Source organism: Scleropages formosus, chromosome 2 (assembly GCF_900964775.1).
Source record: "Scleropages formosus chromosome 2, fSclFor1.1, whole genome shotgun sequence".
Classification (NCBI taxonomy): Eukaryota; Metazoa; Chordata; class Actinopteri; order Osteoglossiformes; family Osteoglossidae; genus Scleropages; species Scleropages formosus.
The window spans coordinates 41,594,219-41,615,097 of NC_041807.1; the positions used below are offsets into that span (position 1 = coordinate 41,594,219).

At 46.3% G+C, this 20,879-nt stretch overlaps 2 protein-coding genes across 2 annotated transcripts; one reads left to right on the forward strand and one right to left on the reverse strand.

The window, feature by feature from the left end:
• The first annotated feature begins 1,473 nt into the window (after window positions 1-1,473).
• eps8l3b (EPS8 signaling adaptor L3b) lies at window positions 1,474-11,968 on the forward strand. Its single transcript, XM_018733889.2, has 19 exons — window positions 1,474-1,535; window positions 2,134-2,195; window positions 2,327-2,391; window positions 2,488-2,646; window positions 3,203-3,346; window positions 3,920-4,011; window positions 4,303-4,436; window positions 4,847-4,938; window positions 5,470-5,572; window positions 6,231-6,310; window positions 6,694-6,768; window positions 8,003-8,148; window positions 8,464-8,605; window positions 9,135-9,166; window positions 9,365-9,458; window positions 10,305-10,522; window positions 11,474-11,610; window positions 11,694-11,746; window positions 11,927-11,968. The coding sequence occupies exons 1-19, from the start codon at window positions 1,474-1,476 to the stop codon at window positions 11,966-11,968; spliced, it is 1,932 nt and encodes a 643-aa protein (XP_018589405.2).
• Window positions 11,969-13,835: 1,867 nt separating this feature from the next.
• LOC108923232 (glutathione S-transferase Mu 3-like) lies at window positions 13,836-19,198 on the reverse strand. Its single transcript, XM_018733870.2, has 8 exons — window positions 19,026-19,198; window positions 17,820-17,895; window positions 16,290-16,354; window positions 16,125-16,206; window positions 15,903-16,000; window positions 15,701-15,796; window positions 14,923-15,033; window positions 13,836-14,468 (listed from the first exon to the last, which is right to left on the reverse strand). The coding sequence occupies exons 1-8, from the start codon at window positions 19,059-19,061 to the stop codon at window positions 14,373-14,375; spliced, it is 660 nt and encodes a 219-aa protein (XP_018589386.1). The 5' UTR covers window positions 19,062-19,198; the 3' UTR covers window positions 13,836-14,372.
• Window positions 19,199-20,879: the final 1,681 nt, after the last annotated feature.

Consider the following 20,879-nt stretch of genomic DNA (forward strand, 5'->3'; position numbering starts at 1 on the left):
AGTCCTTCACGGGTGGAGAACCAGGTTCAGCTGTCATAGAAACACACAGATGATAATATTGGGCCCTGAGATACGAGAGGGGAGCTGTAAGAGATGAGTCACGTCCAACACCGTGGTGATCTGCTGTGCGAGAAAGTTCTAGTCCCACCTGGTCCATCTCCATCTCTACATTTTTTGATTGAAGCCACTGACCATAGGAATGCAGATCAGCTGCAAAGCCTGCTCAGTCGTGTGTCTCTGGAGAAGAAGTGACCATCCCAGTTGTGAAGGTGGTGTTGATGGGACATGAACTTCCATTCCTGACAGTCACGTGTCGTCTGGACTTCTTAGTGACCAGCTGCTCTGGCTCCTTTCCAAGTTAGTATTTCCTCCAGAAGGGGTAAAAGGACCAGCAGGTGGTGTATCGGTCAGAACATCTGGACACAGGGGTTGCAGGATTGAATCCCTCCTCCTGCTGTAGTACCCTTGATCAAGGTACTTACCCGAGTCGATCCATTAAAAATTATCCTGCTGTATAAATGGGTAAATCAGTGTAAGCTGCTTTGGAGAAAATTGTCAGACAAATGTGCAATGCAGTATTTAAATGTGGCCCTTCCTGAACACCGTGATATCAAGTATGAACATGATTTAGCTATTCGATGAACAAAGGGAGGTGGTGGGAGTAAAACCTGACTGTCCCACCTGTAGAATATAACAAGATCATGTCAAGTGTCATTACACACCCTTTTTGAACCTTCACCCCTTTGTCATGTCAGCATTCGGACCATGAGTCTCAGCTGGTTACAGCCTCTGATTTGGCTCATTTATGACTTAAATCTATTGGCTCAAAGCATTTAGCAATATTTTATTGTTTCATTATGAACACAATTTTGGAGAATTTTGCTGAGGGAGTAAATGATGCATGTGACTTTGTTAGGGGTGTGTCCTGCGTGTGTGTGTGTGATGCTTTCTCTGCATGCGGCAGTGCAAGAACACACTTGTTTTTGAAAGTGCTTATTAGATCTTACAGGAAGAGACGCATGAAATGCGAAGAAATTAATAGAATATCAGTCATATTCAGATGTACAGTTTACAGCCCATGACTTAATAACAATAAATAACCAAAGTAACAAGCAGTGTTACTGAAACTGGAATCCTGTCCAGGGTGTACCCTGCATCACTCCCTGTGTTTCCAGGATAGACTCTAGACCACCGTGACCCAGCACTGCACAAGCGCTTATTAATGATGCATTGCTGGATTATTAGTGAAAATGGGATTTGTGACCAGGTCCAAAGACAAAGTATAGAGGTTCTCCCACAACAGCCTGTGGTCCAATTAAGGGCTAAACTGGAGCTTGGACTCATTCTCCCATCATTCTTTGCGCTGCCTGAGATGTTCACTACATGTCTGGCAGCCATCCTGGGTAGTACTCATTTTTATTAATGTGTTTGCCTGTGTTTTTTTTCCCAGATCTATGAGGGCTCTGCTCCAGGATGTTTGGGAATAGCCGCTTTACCCGCGATTCCACCAGCAGTTTCAGCTCCCTTCAGTCTCAGTGAGTGACTGGTGCATTAACCGCACTCTAAGGGGTGGCCTTGTGAACCAAAGGGTCCCGGTGCAAGGTTTGCTTCTGTTGTACCTTTGACAGGGCATTTTGTCTGAAGTGCTTCTATAAAACATTAATCTGCTGAAATGGGTCAAACTATAAGGGATGTATCCAACTGGTTGTAGATGCATGAAAACTCTTAGTTTAATGCCCAAACAGCACAGTTAAAAAATGTATTTTCTTATGGGAAGTATGGAACAAAGGGAAACCTTGTGGGAGATGAAGATAGCTGTTAATGCTTAATTTAGGTTCTTTAAAGTTGTTTCATTAACATTTTGCTAAATGTACAGGATTTCACTAACATCTCGTAATCATTGTAATGGAAATATATGCTGTAGGACTAGCGGTTTTCATAGGCAAGGTACCATCTCATCTCAGTAGAGTAAATATGTTCCTCATCAGTAAAAACAATACCGGGTTATACAGACTGAACAGGAAAAAAAAATAAAAGCACAGGTACTGTGAACTGCTGTGGACTGGAGGTGTGGTCAGTGACGCACTGACCGACTGACCAGCTGACCAACTGACTGGTCATCTGTGCTTCCAGTGGCTCCTTTTGGGAGGAACAGCGCTCCAGTTCTTCCCGGCCCAGTGGGAAGACCATCTACTGTAAGTTTTGTGTCGTGTGTGCGCAGGGCTGGGGCTCGTGCTGCGCGCCTCTGTGGGGATGTGGCCGGTGTGTGACGCTCAGTGGGGGAGAGATGAGTTGTCACCACTACTGTGTGTGTTCGTACCTCCAGTACAGAGAAAGGAGTACGCAGAATCCATGAACAGACAGCCAGACAACTTCCAGTACAGAGTACAGGTGAGCCTTCTGGTGTGTGTGAGTGTGTGTGTGTGTGTGTGTGTGTGTGTGTGTCTGTCCCTACAGCATGTCTGACCCCCTTCTGCCAACCTGCAGCACCTGTTCACCCTCGAGATGGATGGGCAGCAGGTGAGAGGTGTAGACGACTGCGTGGCCCGACTGAAGCAGCTGGACGCCAGGGGCCGTGTTTGGGCTCAGGACATGATCTTGGAGGCCCGGGGGGTCTACCTACAGCTGAGTGACATCGAGACCAAGGTGGGCACCCCCCCGACCCAGGAACACAACGTCAGATAACACCACTGCCGGGTCAATAAGAATGTGATTGTGCTGCGGCAGTGTTTGTATAACAGGAAAACCGACTCCTCCGCTAAGTCTGCTCAGAACTCCTTTTCTTCATCTTAATCTTAACAATACAGATGTCCCTTGTTTTATTCACTGGGTACATTGGGCAAAAATCTCAGAAATAGCTATAGAATGTGTGAAATTCTCAGAAGAGGTTTTATGTTAATATCTTTACTAAATTTGAGCTACACTAAGGCTGATTGAAATAGACTGAAAATAAAAATACATTATATCCATGTTCCTATTTGATGTCAGTTGCTGACTGATTCATCTCATAAACATGTGCAATGTTCTTCGTCCTGGTATTGTTCACCAGTACCAAGGAACACAAGACCACACACTGGAGAAGGTATCTTTGAAAATTCCTAACTCAGCTGTTCTTAACACTGGGAGCCAGTGTAAGTTGGACATGGTTCACTAAAGTAAATTACCCTTTTTCTTGTCTCCCCTCTCCCTCCTGGGGGCGTAGGAGGAACTGGAGACCCTACCTCTGGCCCGCATCTCCGACATCCAGGCCGTGCTGGACAGCTGCACCTACAACTCCCTGCTGATGGTGGCTGTACAGGAGGGCAGTCGGAGCAAAGTCTTCATGTTCCAGTGCGAGGAGGTTGGGGTGAGGAGCCATGTGCAACGGAGCTCTCCTGGGCGTGGGAGACAGCCGTCATGTCCAACTTTGTTAAACTAAGAACACCAGCAGTAAGAAGGTGTGACTGAAACCACAAAGGTGGTGGTAAGAAAGGGTGACAAAGAAGTACAGGTACATCAGGTACAGGATTACAGGTACAGCCATATAAAAGAACCCAAATTAAAATAAACAAAGGGCATTTTCACAGGCATGAGCAGTTTTGAGCATGTAGGTCTTAAGCTTGAATTTAAAGGTGTCCAGAGCAATTCTGATGTTCTGGTCTTAGATTTCAATTACACTTTCTCTGAGCTGAAAATATAAGTCAGGAATGTTGCATGTTTGGGGAAAAAATGTTTAAATCCATTGTGACTCAGAAGCGCAAGAGTTTGTTTTATGAGAATTCATCTTATGATGACATTTCCAGGAACAAATCACAGGGAACGAGGGATGCCGGAGGGTCAGTGGCACAGAGGCCCATGCTGGGCGAAGGGTTACGATGTGCTGGCCTCTTGCGACACAAGGGGCCGAACGATATGACCTGACCGTCTTTCCCTATTGCAGGCTGAGAACATCAGAGATGACCTGAAGAGCACCATCCAGCACAGGAAGGGAGAAGCATCTAACCAGCTTCAGAGGAACCAGCACAGCATCAGGTTCTGACCCAACCTTCTTTACAGATGGTGTATCTCGGTATACTACTGTTCACCTAATGTAAGAGGAGTTCAGTAGTTGGAGATGAAGCTGTCAGTCAAGTTTGCATGAATTATAGAAGAATTCCAAGAATAGTCTTTAGCAGAGAAAATGTTTAATCTGACAACACGTTTCATATAGGTCTAATAACAACAGTCTTCTCCTAAAATACTGAGGAGCTTAGAAGCTCTTCCTGGAAGAAGCTGCAGAGATGTGGCTATATAGCAGCTAACACTGAGTTCCTCTCCACTCAGGAGCGACCTGGAGAACATCCTTGGCCAGGAAGTCCGACGGAGTTTCCGAAACACTGAGCCACCCCCAATGCAGCCAGAAAGATACGTCCCACCCCCGGAGCAGCCACCTCCACAGCGGAACGATCCAGACCGTGGTAAGTCAATGGAGTCAAGTGGAGATATTCCGTAGTGAAGCTTTTAACCAGAATCAGACTCGGCCAATTTATTAGGGAAGTGTAAGCCTGAATGGTCTTGTGCTATTAATCTACGGCATGAATGTTCAGCGCACCCCCGCTTCCGGTCAGTTTATCTCCCCCCACGATGAGCCCGTCTTCAACTCAGCTTCCAGCTCTGAGTCCTGTTCGTGCTGCGTTAGCTCTCCAGGGGTTTATGATTTTCCAAGTGTTCTGCATATGTGGCGCATGAGCGAATGGTCCAGCCGGGTGACAAAGGGCAGAGAGAGACCACAGAGCAGCCGGCGCGAAGAATGTGCCCCTAGATAAGGTGACTTGCGCAAGTGGGACGTGAAAAAGATCATGCTGTCTCTGTCTTTTTGCCCATCCAGAACAACGTCTCCCTTTCGCCCCTCAAGAGGACCCTCGTAGAGGACGGGAAGCATCTCCTCTCCCCCCGTACACAGAGACAGACAGAAGTGTGGTCAGTGTTGCAACCCGGGTGCTGCATGCAGTTCAGTCCCTACACAGCCATCGTTCCCAGGACACTCAGCACAGAAACAGCGCTAACATTTCCATTGTCATACAACACAAACATTTCCCGGTTTATTTATTTCTTTTTCTTATGTGTAATATAGAACAAATGCAACCTGTTTTTCCTAGGCCAACAGATAGGTGGCAGCGCAGCGCACAAAAACTGAAGGGTTGCAGTACCAACTTAAAGAACTCTCTACCACTGAGTGGATTTAATGTGGACTCAGGGTTCAAAGTTTAGGGTTCGACTGCTGCGGTGAAGCGTGTCCATCAGATGAAGTTTGGCTAAAAACCAAAGGCTGTTGCGAGATCTGCTCTTTCTGCTTGTCCTCTGCAGCCAGTGTGCTGGACCAGTCCCGGAGCACACATTCTCACTGCACACACACAGCTAGGCCACGCACATGACACATGCCATACAGTCAGAGGCGATAATGTGCGTGAGTCTCCTCCCAGGGTCGTAATTCTCACTGTGATCTTCCAGGAAATCTTCAACCACATAGTTGCCGATCTGGAGCTCTTCATGGAGAAAGTGTCTGCTGCCATTCCCATGCAGGTTAAAGGCAAGAAGAGCAAGCAGAAAAAAGGTGCCTTCACCATGTGCAATAAATGAGTTCGGTTTGCTAGTGAAGCATAGTTTAGTTTGCTGCGGGGTGCTCTGTAAAAACACATTCAGTTGAGTTGAGTTGAGTTGAGTTGAGCTGAACTGAACTGGCGGGGGATGCGGTCGTGCAGTGAGTTGGACTGGGTCCTGCTCTCTGGTGGGTCTAGGGTTCGAGTTCTGCTTGGGGTGCCTTGCGACAGACTGGTGTCCTGTCCTGGGTGTGTCCCCTTCCCCCTCCGGCCTTACGCCCTGTGTTACCGGGTAGGCTCTGGTTCCCCGCGACCCTGAATGGGACAAGAGGTTCAGAAACTCTGTGTGTGTGAACTGAACTGGACCAACTGCACACTTCTGCTGTATGAAAGCCCAGTGCTTGCAGTAACTTTTAAAATATTGTCTTTCAAAAACATTAACTTCTTACCTATTAGATCCATCTGAGTGACTTAAACAAAGACGTGTGTTGCTAGATATACCTGGTCAATGTACAGTTCATGCAAACCACGTACATGGTTTTAGATTAAAGCTCCTACTGTATTAATATACATACTGTAATTGTTATTATTCACATTAAATCAGATGATCCGGGGCACAGAAGCAGAACCTTTGTATCTCAGCCCTCGACCCCTTTTTGTCCCCAACGTTAGGTAAAGGTGCTGTTGCGATGCCACCGACGGACGAGTTCATCTCCTGCTTGGAGAAAATAAAGTATGGGTTCAATATCATGGTATGTTTTATTATGAACTAAATGTCACTGTACTGTATGTCCAGGATCATGGGGCCTTGATGAGCCTGAGTGTAGAGATACGTATATGTGTGTACTCCTCTTCTGGTTCAATAAAGATAAATAGAAATGTATACAATATGTATATTGAATATGAATATTTCATGTATGGATTCTGCATATGAGTCAAAAATGTGGATAAAACGGACAGTTAATTAGGATAAGAAAGTGTCTGTTTTTGCTAAGGTGGGTGTTATGCTGCTGAGTGTTGATCCACAGAGCGTGTGTGTGTCAGTGCAGGTTACACAGTTAACACTGCTGAGTGTAATATTTACAGCCGGGTGTGATAGCAGCCCCTCTACCTCTGCTGTCTCCGCCCTCCACAGGGGAAGGTGAACGGTCAGATCAGCAACCCGAGCGCCGCGGAGTTCGTTCACATTCTCTTCTCCACTCTGAGCTTCGTAAGTGTCCCCTCCTGCACCACCTTTGCCTCCTACAAGGCAGAGCTCCACTTATTTTTGAGGATCTCACCTCTCGGAAATTCTTCTCACCGCTTCTGATCCCACAAAGCAGCCGCGGTCACGGTCCCCAGTAGGCGTTGGAGCGAATCCCTTTATTTGCACTGTCTGCCAACTTCACAGTCAGTCAGTGATCCTCATGTTAGAGGTCACGTGTAAGACCTGAGCGTGAAACAGGTTGTGGCAGGTCGGGCGTGCCGGGTTCGAGGAGCGAGCAGGCATGAGGCAGAATGAGGTGGAGTTTTCTTTCAGCTCTTAAAATTTCTCACACATGGGACGCGTATAGACGTACATTACAGTAAACAATGATAAAACGAAGAAAAAAGAATAGCATAAACTAGAAATTAAAAAGTAACAAAATGTATAAGTTCAAATAGTAAGTAAATTATAATGAAGGCTCTGCACGAGTTTTTATAACCACAAAACAAACAGTGCAGAAGCACACAACGAAACTGGAAAGACAAGAGCTTCAGCAGAATCAGGATCCAGGCTCATCCACGCACAGCTCCAACGGTCCATGGAAATACTTTGGCCGCACCTGAGCCTCGTGACCTCATCAGGTGCAGCCAATAGTGAGGGAGGTGGGCGGGGCTCCGCTTATGTGCGTCACACAGAACCTCTCAGCAATGTCAAATGTAAATACAATCAAATAAATCACTACGTCAAACAAAATTGTTGCGCTGTCATTACAATGATGTTGCAAAAAGAAATTATGAAAACCATAAAATGTAAATAGCAACAGTCGTCTCTCTGACAGAAAGTAAAACACATGCAAACACATAAATCGGCAATGAGAATAAATCACATTTAACTGCATAAACTTTCACACCGAGGAGTGAGGACTGAGGCCGGAAAACCCTGAAGCTCTTTACATGTCTCTCAAAGTCTGTCTCTATTCTTTCTCTATTGCTGTTTTTTAAAAAAAAAATCACGGTAACATCCGTAGAGTCCCATAGAAAAGTGGCGAAATAACTAAAAATAACGGTGAAAAATAAGAGGACCCTAAAATTGCTCTCAGTATCGACAATTATTAAGCTCATATTAAAATCAGGTTAAAATCAAGTTTTCCACCTCACTGGGTCACGACCAACAGTTCCTCCTCCTGCCATCCTGCCAGTTCAGTGTGTCGAGATGTGAGGTCTAAACATGTACCCCCCCCCCGCCCCAACCCGTGTAGGTGGTATCGCACTGCCCCCCCGATTTGCCCCCCTCTGTGCTCATCCCGCTGCTGACGGAGTCCACCCTCAGACTCATGGCCCAGGAGGTGACTCCCGAGGAGGACCAGCTCTGGCAGTCCCTGGGAGATGCCTGGAACATCCCCAGGTGAGACGTCGACAGCCCTTCCGTGGACAAAGCATCATGGGAAAATCCCCCTCTGACCTTCAATTTCATACCACCTACTTCTAACGGTCCACATGATGGACTTCCACACTGAAGAACTGTACAAGTCGCTACTTCCTCGATATGTTTCCATCACAGAAAGTATGCTAATCACACCAGTTCACCTGGTCCCGTTCTCAGCTCAGTGGGAGACCCTCTACCGTCCACAGCCTCAACCGCTAGTAGTCAGGAGCTCCATGACTGGCCCCAGCCAGGCTCTCTTCCAGGGCTCACGCTCCTCCTCCACCATGTCCTCAGGTCCAAATGGCCAGACGGAGATCTGCTGCCCCCCTACGTGCCAGAGTTCTACGATGGCTGGCGGCCGCCCAGTCCCGTCCAAGCCCTCCCAAACGAGCGGTTCGTCAGCAGGTCCAGTAGCCAGCGGAACCAACCAGAGCAGGTGCACCCTGCAGCACATTTCATACACACGCAGTCATAAATATTTATGGAGGCCAAACACCAACCGCACTCATACACTGCCTAGTTTTACAAGGAGAACAAGTATGGTTACAAGCATCACCTTGCAGTCGAAGGACCCCGGTTCGGATCCCACCTCCTACTGCACTGATGTTGAAGAAGATGCTTACTGTTCCTCAAACCCAACCATACTGATACAGTAGAAATTACCCTGCTGTATAGACTGTGAAACCCAGCCAGCGCTGCTGCTGATGTTCGGGACGCATTCAGTCCATCACGAAGGTTACGTATTGTTTACCCTGTTTTCCTCTTAGTCAGATTAATAGCCCAGCAGCACCATGGACACCGGGTGCAGAAGTGCATTTTTAACAAATGTTTATCCCTCTGTGACACCTGTTTCCGAAAAGCTCGATGCAAACAAGAACTAAATTGAATTGGATTGAACTGAATCAAACTAAACTCAGTTGAACTGAATTGAACGAGCACTAGTTTAATTTTATTCTCTCCATCAGAATTATGGACCGTGGGACAAGCCTCCATCACGGTATGTTCCAGAACACTCCTCAGCATGTCTATTGCAGTGTATCAATTTCATAAAGCGTTTACACGCACTTGCTGGAAAATACACTCTGGAGAGCATCCAGCAAAGGACTTAGTAATGTTTTTTAAAAAAGCTCATTGCTAAAAATTGGTCCCTGCTCAAGTGTATTAATAATGGTTCAAAACACGTCTGTGAATACAGCTCCAACGGGCCGTCCATCTACATGCGTGTCATGTACGACTTCATGGCCAGGAACCCCCAGGAACTGAGCGTCATGAAAGGAGAAATGGTGCAAGTGAGTTGGGTGGGGAGGGTGCATGAGTGTTTCTATGGCAACTGGGCTTGTGGATGCTGCATACTCAACTGCCCATCAAGTACAAGACCATTAAGGTGCTGGTCATGTGGAGTTCAGGATGGATGTGTGCGTGCTCGCACCACATCTTTTCCTCTCAGGGCTTCATGCTTTGTGGCTCAGGGTTCATGTGTCCCACCCTGAAAGGAGAAGCCTGTAACACATTTGCAGTCTTAATAGGATTTCAGGATAGCACCCTTATGAAACGCAGGCTTGTTTATCATATTACAATAGATCCTCATGTTACGAACACAAACATTTTCCAGTTTGTTCATTATTTTTAAGATGCATTTCTCTTGCTTTCTATTTTCGAAAAACGTCTGTCTGCTGCAGAGCGAATACTACCTGTGTTTACCCTCCAGGCCTGCAGATGGCAGTAAAGAGCACTCAAACCATCTAATTCAACTCGCTTCCACGTTGTTTACAGCTCACCTCTTTAGTTCTTGAGTGTCGGTCATCTATAATAAGTGCACGTCTTTTGAAAAAAGTGCCTGTGGACACAACACATTTTAATAATCAATCATTTTAAATTAGCTTCCGTTTTCATTTAGCTCAAAAAAGATATTCGAAAAAATCTGGCAGTTTTTTTTTTTTAATTTACCTTAAGATTTTTTACAGCTCTAACCGCTGAGTGAATTGAAGGATGTCTATATTGTTATTGTTATTGTTATTGTGACTCAATAATGAAAGTGAATCTTGAGATACGAGCCAAACGTTATGAGCAGAACTAGCAGTCCCTGTCGTGGTCCCAAGCAGCGGTAAACCTGCGGTATGAATGTGTGTGCCCAGGTGCTGGACCAGTCCAGACAGTGGTGGCTGGTGCGAAACAACAGCAACCAGGAGGGTCACGTTCCGCACAACCTGCTGGAGCCCCTGGAGGGGGACAGACCACCGGAGCAACCTGCACCGCGTCCGTCCACGGGTCACCAGTCTCCTCCGTCCATCAACATGATGTCCAGCCCCAATGACGTGAAGGCCTGGCTCGAGTACAAGGGCTTCTCCCAGATGTAAGATCCTGCCTTGCTGCTCCAGTTCGGTGTTTCCGCAGAGAAGCCATGTTGGTCCCCCCGAGCGTCACACCTCATTTGTGTTTTTCCTGCTTGTGTTACATGACTTCATTCATCAGACACTTTTGTCCAAAGCGACTCCCAATGAACTTCATGTAGTGTTATCAGCCCATACACCTTATTCACCGCGGTGGCTTACACTGCTAGATACACTACTTACACTGGGTCACTCATCCATACATCAGTGGAACACACACACACACACACACACACACTCTCTTGATGTCATTCACACACTATGGGTGAACCTGAACAGCATGTCTTTGGACTGTGGGAGGAAACCAGAGCACCCAGAGGAAATCCACGCAGACACGGGGAGAACATGCAAACTCCACACATATAAAAACGTATATTTGGGCAAACGCTCCCCTAACCCAGTCTCCCCAGTGACGAGCACACTGATGCCTGTGCTAAAAGATATTACTATGCATTTATGTCTGAGAGCACAAAATAACATTGCACTGTATGTAAATATTATAACAATGATCATTTTAAATTCTTAAAATATAGCTATTAATAAAATTCATAATTAAATACATGATATACTCTGGATACAAATTCAGGCTTAAGACCCACATGTTCAGAACAGCTTTCAAGTGCCACATTTCTGTGCTTCCGTTCTGCACCCCCCACCCTATCTGTATTACGTTCTCATTCTATTACTTTAATTTTCATTTAATTTCATGTTTTATTGTTGTAATTTGCTGTAAGTCTGCTCTTTCATCATGGAATGCTATAGACAACCTTTTGCAGTCAAATGCTTAAATTGCTTTTAAAGTCACTACATAAAGTTTATTATTGTAGTCAATATGGATCCAATAACAGTTCAGATAATATTAAAAAGTCATCCAATTACTGCCCCCCCATCTCTCTCTCTCTCTCTCTCTCCAGTACGGTGCGCAGTCTGGGCACACTCACTGGCGCCCTGCTTCTGGGCATGACGAGGGACGAGCTGAGAGCCGTGTGTCCCGAGGAGGGCGGAAGGGTCTTCTTCCACCTGCAGGGAGTGAAGTCAGCCCTGGCGGTGAGCACACACACACACACACACACACACACACCACAGAGCAGTGCATATCATCCAAATGTGTCAGGACATCCTGGGATCCAACAGCTGCTCTAAAACTCAACCAGTGGACCATGTTCCTAAAGGACACAAATGGACCTGTCTGTTGCGTGTCGCTCCGGCACTAAGGGCTCGTCGCCGTCATATGAATATAAACACCGTGCACGTTTTTCGCGCTCTGAATATATTGTACAATTTGCCCCACTTGTCAGGTGCTCCTCTGCATGGTAAATATGAAATGTGGAAATGTATGCGTAAAGCTGTTTTCACGTTTTGTCCAGCTTGCCAGCGAGAACGGGTTCGAGGCCTACCGGGGTCGCTAGCCATGAGCTCCAGGAGAAGATGGAGGCGGAGACCTGGATTAGAGCGGAGCCCATCGCACGGAGTTTGCGGGAATCCACTCCAACTGGTCCAGTTTTGGTAACGCAGCGTAACGTGTTGCTGCTTTAAACAGAGATGCTGAGAGTTCCATACTATTATTTATAGAAAAACAAAAACCACCTTTCTGTCCTTGTACTGAAACTACTTACTGTAACATATGGTAGACATATCATCACTTTTTGAAGGAGATTATATTCTAATTTCAGTGCAGTTAACCACATCATGTGGCCAATCATAGAGCAGCAGTGTTAAGTACTTGAGGGTAAAAACATGATTTTTGGCAATGTTAATAATGATCGTATTTTCTAATGTACTTGTTTTTCTAGTTATTCTTTTTCCTTTTAAAAATAAAAATAATTAGTATTATTATGGTCCTCACACTTCCACAATCTCCACGTTTCTTGTCTGCGGGGACTTTTGGGAACCGTTGCCTATGCAGGGGACAGGTTTACTAATTAAAGCGCCACGTAACCAAAGACGTGAACCCAGGTGCTTAGTGACGACTTCGAGTCACGCTTTGGTCATGCGGAGACCACGCTCCCATTCCAATGCTGCTTTCAGCTCGAACCTCCTTCCACTGAGTCACACAGCCCAAGGCTGAAATGTAGAGCTGAAACAGTTTTTCAGCTGTACTCCTGTGTGTTACTGTTTTCCCTGTGCATGATCAGCTGATGGTGACATCTGCATGGGCTTCCTCTTGCCATCCAAACACGCGTGTTTCAGGGGAATCAGTGACTCTAAACTGCCCGTAACATGTATGAGGACACCGTGATGGACCAGTGTCCCCTCCGTTGTGTATCCTCTCACACCCTGTACTTCCAGGATAGACTTTGGACCACCGTGACCCTGCCCTGGACAAGCACTTACCGAAAACAAATGGATGGATGTTCTTCTCTGATTCCTTCAGGGAGCTCATTAGATCTCCCTCTTTAAGTGGGTGCAACGCATGTAACATAACTGGAACAACCTTGTTTGAGAAAAGGCTTGGAAATGTTAACACCTTTTGTTAACATTAAGTTATTTTCATGAGTGAAGATGACCAGATCACACTTAGGAGCCCTCCATGGAGAAATCCAGACCATTCCAAAAGGGCCCACAAAACTATTGCAAAAATGCTGATGTTCGAACCATCCGACACTGGTGGTTTACCGTCTTGCCCACAATGAACATACTTTTCTCCTCGCACCACTAGCACTGTAAATTTACCTGACTGGACTACAACTTGTTCCTCTCGTTCAACCTCAAAAGTACTGCTCACTATATTTACAGTAGTTCAATGAGCTGATGCTTTTCTCCCAAGCAACTTAGTGTTAAGCTGACAATCACCCACCCATTCATACAGCTGAGTAATTTTACTGGAGAAATTGAAGTTCCTTTTTCTCAAGGGTATTACAGCCGGAGGCAAGTCCCAGACCTGCAACCTTTGGGTCAAAAGCAGTGCCTCTCACTGCTACACTGCCCTGTCACAAACTCTGGCCTACTGACTGGTACTTGAATAAAGGGAGTAATAACAGGGGAGAAAGTAAACGTGATTCATAAGAGCAGAGATCTTGTGCTCCGTGATGGAAACTAGATGATTCTGCGGTTCATTCCCACTCCTGCTGTAGCACCCTTGATAAAGGACAAAATTAGTAAGAAATTACACTGCTGTATAAACAAATGATGAAGCTCAGTGTATAAATCTTACACTGTTGGGTCACCAGAGAAGTGTCAGATGAGCAAATGGATGAGAACCTGCTCTACATATACAATTCATCTATTGTTTCATACTAAAGAGCCCAGAATCAATGCACGAAGTCCACACACAGAGCTGTTCCAAGAGGGCTTTATTAGCAGAAGCAAAGTTGTACACAAGTAGCTTCCCCACACTGAGTGTTGTAAAGCGCAGAAAGACAGAGAAAAGGCACTTATGTTGACTTCAACTGTTAGATTACAAGTACAAAACGTTAATTCTGGTGCTTGTCGTTCTCCAATGTTTCACTATAGAAACTGGCAGATAAAACAAGTCCTCACTGTGCCCCCCCCACACTGTTTTAGCAGTTTAGTTATTTGCGCTCAGAAAGTTAAAGCAGACAGTTATTGGAGACCTCATGGCCGACTGAGCTGGAACCCTGCGGAAGCAAACTGAACGTGCAGCCTTTGCTCTTCCTCCATCAGCCTGACACAAACACACGGCATGCGTTCGTTCATCTAAACTTGGCACCACAATATGCTACCCTGATATCACCTATTTGCATCTAAAAGTGTATGAAAGGTGACCAACAAGCCCACAAGTGTGTTTTGATGTTTCATATGACTATGGCGAATGTGAGGGCTGCAGAAGAAGCTCCGCCCACCACCACCATGTCACTCCTTCTTGTTGCCCCACTTGGCCATCTTGTTGTTCACCGGTGTCTTCATGAACCTCTCGGACTTCATGTAGGCAGCGATCTTCTCCAGACCCTGGCGCAGCAGGAAACCCACAATCAGGCACACATCCAGGGTCATCAGCCTCCCCTCATGAGTTCAGATCACATTCTTTGTGTTCATGACCCAACAAAGCAGCGGATAGAGTTCATGTGAACTCAAAACCCCTTTTTTGTTCGCTTAAATAAATCATACCAAATTAAAGGGAGTAGACCCGTGACCCAAAACCCTCACCAGGTTTCATTAAGTGCCGCAAATAAACACAGTACAATCTGGGATACTGTTAGCAAGTATTTATGTGCCTCGTGCAATAAAAGGGGACAAAGCTCACACAGAAGAATCTGTTTCTATGCTAACATGGTCTAGCATTAACATTATAAATACTCTCCAAAGAAGAAATTAACTGAAACTTGTGGACAAGAGCGATGGTGTTCTGAAACAGACTGGTCACAAGGGTGGGGAATGGAAGAGGAGCAGGAGCAGTCCTCACCTCGAACCTGTCCAGGAAGTCAGTCAGGTTCTTGAACTTATCCAGACATGTCGGTTCGAACATGCGATGCTGGTCAAGAAGCTCATATATGATGAAATCTACAAAGGTGATCTACAAAAAAAAAAAAAAAGTTTGAAAAAAACAAACAGTTAAGGAAACAAAGACTGCAGGTTGAAGTTCTAGGACTTATCAGCTTAGGTGATAAAGGGTTCAAGGACATGAACATTTCCCACAAGACTGTTTCCAAGAGACAAGTTTCTGCCTACAGATTCTCCAAATACCCATTTTAACACGTCAGAATCGGGGCCATGAGCATAACATAATTGTTCTGGTGAGTCTCAGCCTTGTCAGGAGATCAGGACCCAAATGGGTCCCTGGGAAAGCAGTCATGTGGCACATCAAAGGGCATCATCCCTTTCACTTGCATAGAAGTGGGTCAAAAAGACCAGCCTGGGGGGAGAGGGGGTGATCACCACAGAAGCAGACAGTGTCATTCCCCCCACCCCTTCCACCAAAGGCAACCCAAATAGCATGAGTCTCTTTCAAATGTAAAGAGACAAACAGCAGAGGATTGAGAGGCTTCAGCAAGTCATGGAGCCTCAACAGGTCTCCACTGCACTGCAGCAGAGGGACACAAGGAGATGTGGAGAGGGCCCTGACCACAAGGGACCAGCCTTTTGTCTTAAGGAGGTCAAGAGAAACAGTGAGGCCAACCAGACCCGGGGCTTACAAAGAACACAAGCAGTGAAAACTGCACCAGTCACACTTCGACACCGACCTTGTCACCGGCAAACCATTTCTTGTCTCCAAGGAAGTCGGAGAACTGCTTCAGGAGGCCAGGCAGCTTCTGCAGGTAATCTGGCTTTATTCTGTCCTGGGAAACAGGAAAGCACACATTACATATGTGCTGGATGGAAGAGCATTTTCATTTCCTTATACATGTTAATTATCTGCCGCCCAAACTAACGGCTCACGCTCACAAAGTCCGTGTAGCACATCATGACAAATCCATTGCGGAAGTCCATCGCCTGGTTCTCCAGGATGTCCACCCGGACGATCTCGTCCTCGCTTTCCCCGCCTGGAGGCAAGAAAGAAGGCTCAACACAGACCATTACTGAGTTCAGCTTTGGCTGAACACGTCACATGGGTACGATCACTTACGGTTTACTCGCACTACACACAGAGACAGCAGACACACTCACAAAGATTGTGTTTGCGTCCAATGTATCTCATGATGGCATTGCTCTGGACAATCTTCCTGTCGCCATCCACCAGGTAGGGGAGCTGGAGCCAAAAATGCAGAAAAAGCTGCGTGTCAGAGAAACCCATACACTATTCCTGGGTTGTCTATTACTGGGCTTACTTACATTGGCGAAGTCAATCCCAAGCTTCTCCTTTTCGTCAAACCAGCAGCTTTTGTCATAGTTGGGAGCTGCAGGAAAAGACAGTGCAGACGTTAGTTGGTGGTGACTTCTCACATTGTGGTCATGACCCCTGTCAAAACCACACTCCTTCAAAAACAGATTTTCTCCAGCAGGGAACACGTCATCTCTCCAACTCCACATTTTAGGCCAAAGTGTACAGCTTTCACGCTCAAACATGCCGACTACATCAGTAGAGACAGAAAATCAGATCGCCGTAACAAATTAAAATAAGATTAAAGATACATAGAGAGCGAGACAAATGTTACTACAGTCTTTATAACACAGCAAGAGGAGGAAAGAATGTAGGTAGGTATAAAAAGAAACTAATGTTCACTTTTCTAAATCGCTTCATTATTTTAATCATGATCGTTTCCTTTTCTTTGATGCATCACATTTTCACTTTCGTGCCATAGTTACAAGGTTAAAAACAAACAAAAAAAAAATTAAAGCCAAACAGTCACACACGAGACACTTAACAGCAACGTGGTCCATGTCATAATGAGTGGGCAGAAAACTGAGGTGTGTGCAGACCCAATGGCAGGATCTTTGTCGGTACACAAGGGAGCAGGTGAGAGACTCGTGGTCAGGGGTAGGCGTGGGTCGATCGATCGATCGATCCACAAAACGTAGGTCTTGGAAAGAATCCGATGTCGCAGTTGAGGAGGCGATGCAAGTGTCGGGAGCCGTGGACGTCAGGAATAGGGAACGAGGGACTGGGAAGGATGAGCAGGTGGTCGTGGGTTCACTCGAGAGCGCTGGAGAAACGGGTTTCTCAGATGAGATTCCACAACCAGGGTGTGCAGGTGCGGCGCCTTTATACCCCGCTGTTCTGATTCCGGGCAGATGTGGACATTCGGGGCAGGGTTGTGGGTGCGACAGTACGACTGAAAAGAAGGAAGTCTTTGTCCTACCTTGGGCTCATGCGCCCATGAGCCGACGAATCGCTGTAGATACCCAATAGTGATTCGTAACCATGGGTCTAGACCATGCAAACACTGACAGTATAAGAGATCCCATTTTACCAGTGTACACTGTCCAATGGAATAAATAAATGACTATTGAGAGAAATGCTGTTCTCCATTTCCTCAGTTGCACATTCAATGTTCTTGCCTTACTGATATTCTTCATAACAGGACCGTGACTGACCTTCTTAGCAGATACTGAGTTCTACTTGGCACTTATTACTGAAGCACACAGATACCCATAAGATCTGCCAAATAACCAAAATGTCAGTATTGCAGGGAAGGGTGGAAAAAGAGGTTTGGCCAACAAACCATTACTAACAGCTGTTCCAAAGCTCCCGTGAGTGAGGAAACTCCCATTGTCGCAAAGTTCAGAAAGACAGAGGTGGGGAATATTTGATGATGACAACCCCGATGAGGAACCACCACTTGATTCTCTTTTGTCTCCTAGATATTGCGCTACTTAGGACGACAGCATACAAAACCATTTTCGTAACTTTTAGCCTTTTACCTTCACCACAGGAGTAGAACTTCTCCTCGTACGAAGTTCCCGTGTACTCCAGGAGCAGGCGAATGGGCTGGGCGAGCTGTGGGAGCAACAAGGGATCTGTTTTACACAGGAAACGGACAAAAAATGTCAATCCAAACTTCAGCGCACCAAAGGACACAAAGCGCTGTCCAGTGCTCTCTCTTGCAAAAGAGAGAAAAGCTCCATTACACCTCAAGGTTTGTCATTTTTACCAGCTGACGCAAAGCTGGAAGGTACATTTCAGCGCAAAACGGACCCACAGGGGGCAGGATCCTCAATGAAACGTACACGAATTTAAACATGCGACAAAGCTGTAGAAAGAACGTGATGTTCGCAGTGTTGAGTGCTGGGGGATGGGGTGGGTTTCTGCACTTGCTCTTATATAGCGGGGGGACTTTGAGAGCACAAGGGAATGAAACATGATGAACACAACTGTATCAGCCATGATACTCAATGAGACCAACAAAGGACTAAGAACACGAAGAAAGGAAGAGTAATGAGACGTTGAGACGTCCGAGGTCCAACTCAAGCCGGCTTGACCTCAGTCATGGACCTTTCAAGAGTTTGGCTTCAGAAGACAGGATTGTCCTCTCGAAGCTGGTATATGATCTATGTGTGTGGAGAAGCTCAGTCAGAGTAAGACTGAGGTGCATCATCCAGAAACTAACGAACACTGCCACGCAGAGCTGACAAAGACTGTTGTGGTCCAAGTACTGGACCAAACTGAACCAATTCAGACGAGATTCTCGTCACTTCAGAGACGTTCGCTCCACTTCTACCAGAACCAACTGCTCACACACGACACTTCGCTCGAGCTGCCGTTGGACGGACCTGCTGGTGCGTCACGAGGCGGAGTGAGTGGAGGGGAGACATTGATTTCTAGAGCTTTCTTTCTCAGAACGCGGAGCGGAGGGAGAAGGGGGGGCTCTCGCCGACTTCACGCTCACACACAACCGAACCGAACGGAACTGAACCGAACCGGACCCGTCACTTAAACTTCTTCATTTCTCAATAAATGCAGCTAGAAGCGCGCAACTCAACTGCTGCGCCGCACGAGACACCACCAGTGACTAACGCTCGCTCGCGGACAGCAGCTGCACGTCTCGTGCAACGCGGACCACGCAAAGTCTGAGTACGAGCCGCAAAGAGAAGCCGCGACCGACACGACGCGCGAATCTAAAGCCTTACCCCACGGATATCCCAGTAGGCCAACTTCATCGCCATGGTGTCTTCGCTCACACTTTCTGTAGAACAGCACACGGACCCTCTCAGCACGGCTCGGGCGCACACTTTGTCTCAGGCGGTGCGAGCGACTTGCGAAGAGCCACGTGACTCCGCCTCTCTATTAAGCCAAGTGAGGGGCGTGGCGGGAGGGCGGGTTCGACGGAAGATTTTCAACCAATCGCGAGCAAGGACCGCCGCGGACGAATCCCATTGGACAAGAGAAAACATCGCAGCTGCCGGTGCACGAAGTGATGGGATTTACTGTCACAATTTTGTAACATTATCTGCGCACAGTTATTCTTTTATAACTGCTATTAAGGAAAAGGGCCAACCTTTACACCGCCTTTCCCTTCTGCTTGAGGTTCTGTTGTATTACTGTTTATTTTCTGTGACTTTTTTTCCGCAGCGACTTACAGAGTAAATGGGAGAGTTTTGTACACTGACACGTGACGCTGGTTTACACATTTATTACAGCACCATCATTTTTACTGTGCCAGCTCAGGTTAAGTACTTCGATCAAGGCTACTACAGCAGGGGCAAGCTGTGGGACGTTGGGCTGGAAGGCGATGCCTCTAACCGCTACGCCCCCTACTGCCCGTTCAAATCTGTAGGTGTCCTGCACTCTTGCGCACAGACTGTTATTGGGCCGTTCTCCAGTCTCCAGTTCCTTAGGCGATGGAAGGGGTCAAAATCTGGTGAAAAGGATTCGGTTTAGTGACGTTCATTTGGTGGCTGGACGTCAGACCACAGAAGGCATTTGAGCTCATATTTAAACCCGAATCCATTTAAGAGGGCGTACGACACCATTTCTGTCTTCAGATATTGCGGCGCTGAAGGTGAGCTGAGCCGGCCACCCAAAACTCCCATCAAGACGGTCACTGGTACAAGTGCCATGTAAACTTAACGTATGAACATGGACACCTTCAAGGCAGGTTCATTGGTCCAAGCGCAAAATTTATGGTATGTTATGACTGATCCTTTAACAACATTTCTGATATTTTACTGCTCTCGCTTATTCTCATTCACGCTTTCGTCTGCGTGTGTGGTGTCCGACTCCGCCCCCTCCCCATAATACACGTTGGGCCGTCAGATTTCGCCTGATGTGAAGTGAAGCCAAAACGCATTCTGAGAAATGAAAACCATCTGACACAAATGGTAAAAGAAGCACTGAACTTTTCATTTAAAAGGGTGGTGAGGAGTGTTTTTCCATCCATCCATCCATCCATCCATCCATTAAATAATTAAATATCCGTCATGTTGTATTATATGGGATGCTTTTATTAAATTGATTTTACTGCACATATGTTAGAGTATGAATGACAGATTGTTTGGATTTATTTATCGAATAAAGATTTTAACAAAGTGGAAGTTGTGTTGGACAGTTTGTGTCACCACACACTTTTGGTGTCTTCGTAGTCCGTCGTGATCCGTTTTAAAGAAAAAAGGCCATTGGAGGAACGGCACCTTCCGGAAGAGAAGCTCGATTATCAAGCTGTGTGGCGGGCGCTCTTTGTACATTGAAGTATTAATTCAAGAACCGCCTGAATTATCACCACTAACCCATTAATAACTGATCACTGAGACAGACAGTCTGGGGTCACATAAGGTCAGAAAAACTGCTCCAGTTCCTCACACACTGGGGTTAATTTGTCCCCTAAGATCACACCGTAAGGGTGGGGGCTTCAGTTACCATGGTTTCTTATTAAAGAAAACAACAATTTGTTCCAGCATGCGGTATGTCGTCTGCAATAAATCAAGATACCAAAATAATGGGAACCTTCATCTATGACAATGAAAATGCCACTTATTAAAAATGTA

What these genes read in the sequence shown, in the direction of transcription:
- eps8l3b (XM_018733889.2), top strand. Translation starts at nt 1,474, where the DNA reads ATGTTTGGGAATAGCCGCTTTACCCGCGATTCCACCAGCAGTTTCAGC. An exon ending in ACTTCCAGTACAGAGTACAG is followed by an intron (nt 2,392 to 2,487) that starts GTGAGCCTTCTG and finishes GCCAACCTGCAG; the next exon opens with CACCTGTTCACCCTCGAGAT. An exon ending in CAGAGACAGACAGAAGTGTG is followed by an intron (nt 4,939 to 5,469) that starts GTCAGTGTTGCA and finishes GTGATCTTCCAG; the next exon opens with GAAATCTTCAACCACATAGT.
- LOC108923232 (XM_018733870.2), bottom strand. Translation starts at nt 19,061, where the DNA reads ATGGCGATGAAGTTGGCCTACTGGGATATCCGTGGG. An exon ending in TGGACGCAAACACAATCTTT is followed by an intron (nt 16,001 to 16,124) that starts GTGAGTGTGTCT and finishes TCTTGCCTCCAG; the next exon opens with GCGGGGAAAGCGAGGACGAG. An exon ending in AATGGTTTGCCGGTGACAAG is followed by an intron (nt 15,034 to 15,700) that starts GTCGGTGTCGAA and finishes TTTTTTTTGTAG; the next exon opens with ATCACCTTTGTAGATTTCAT.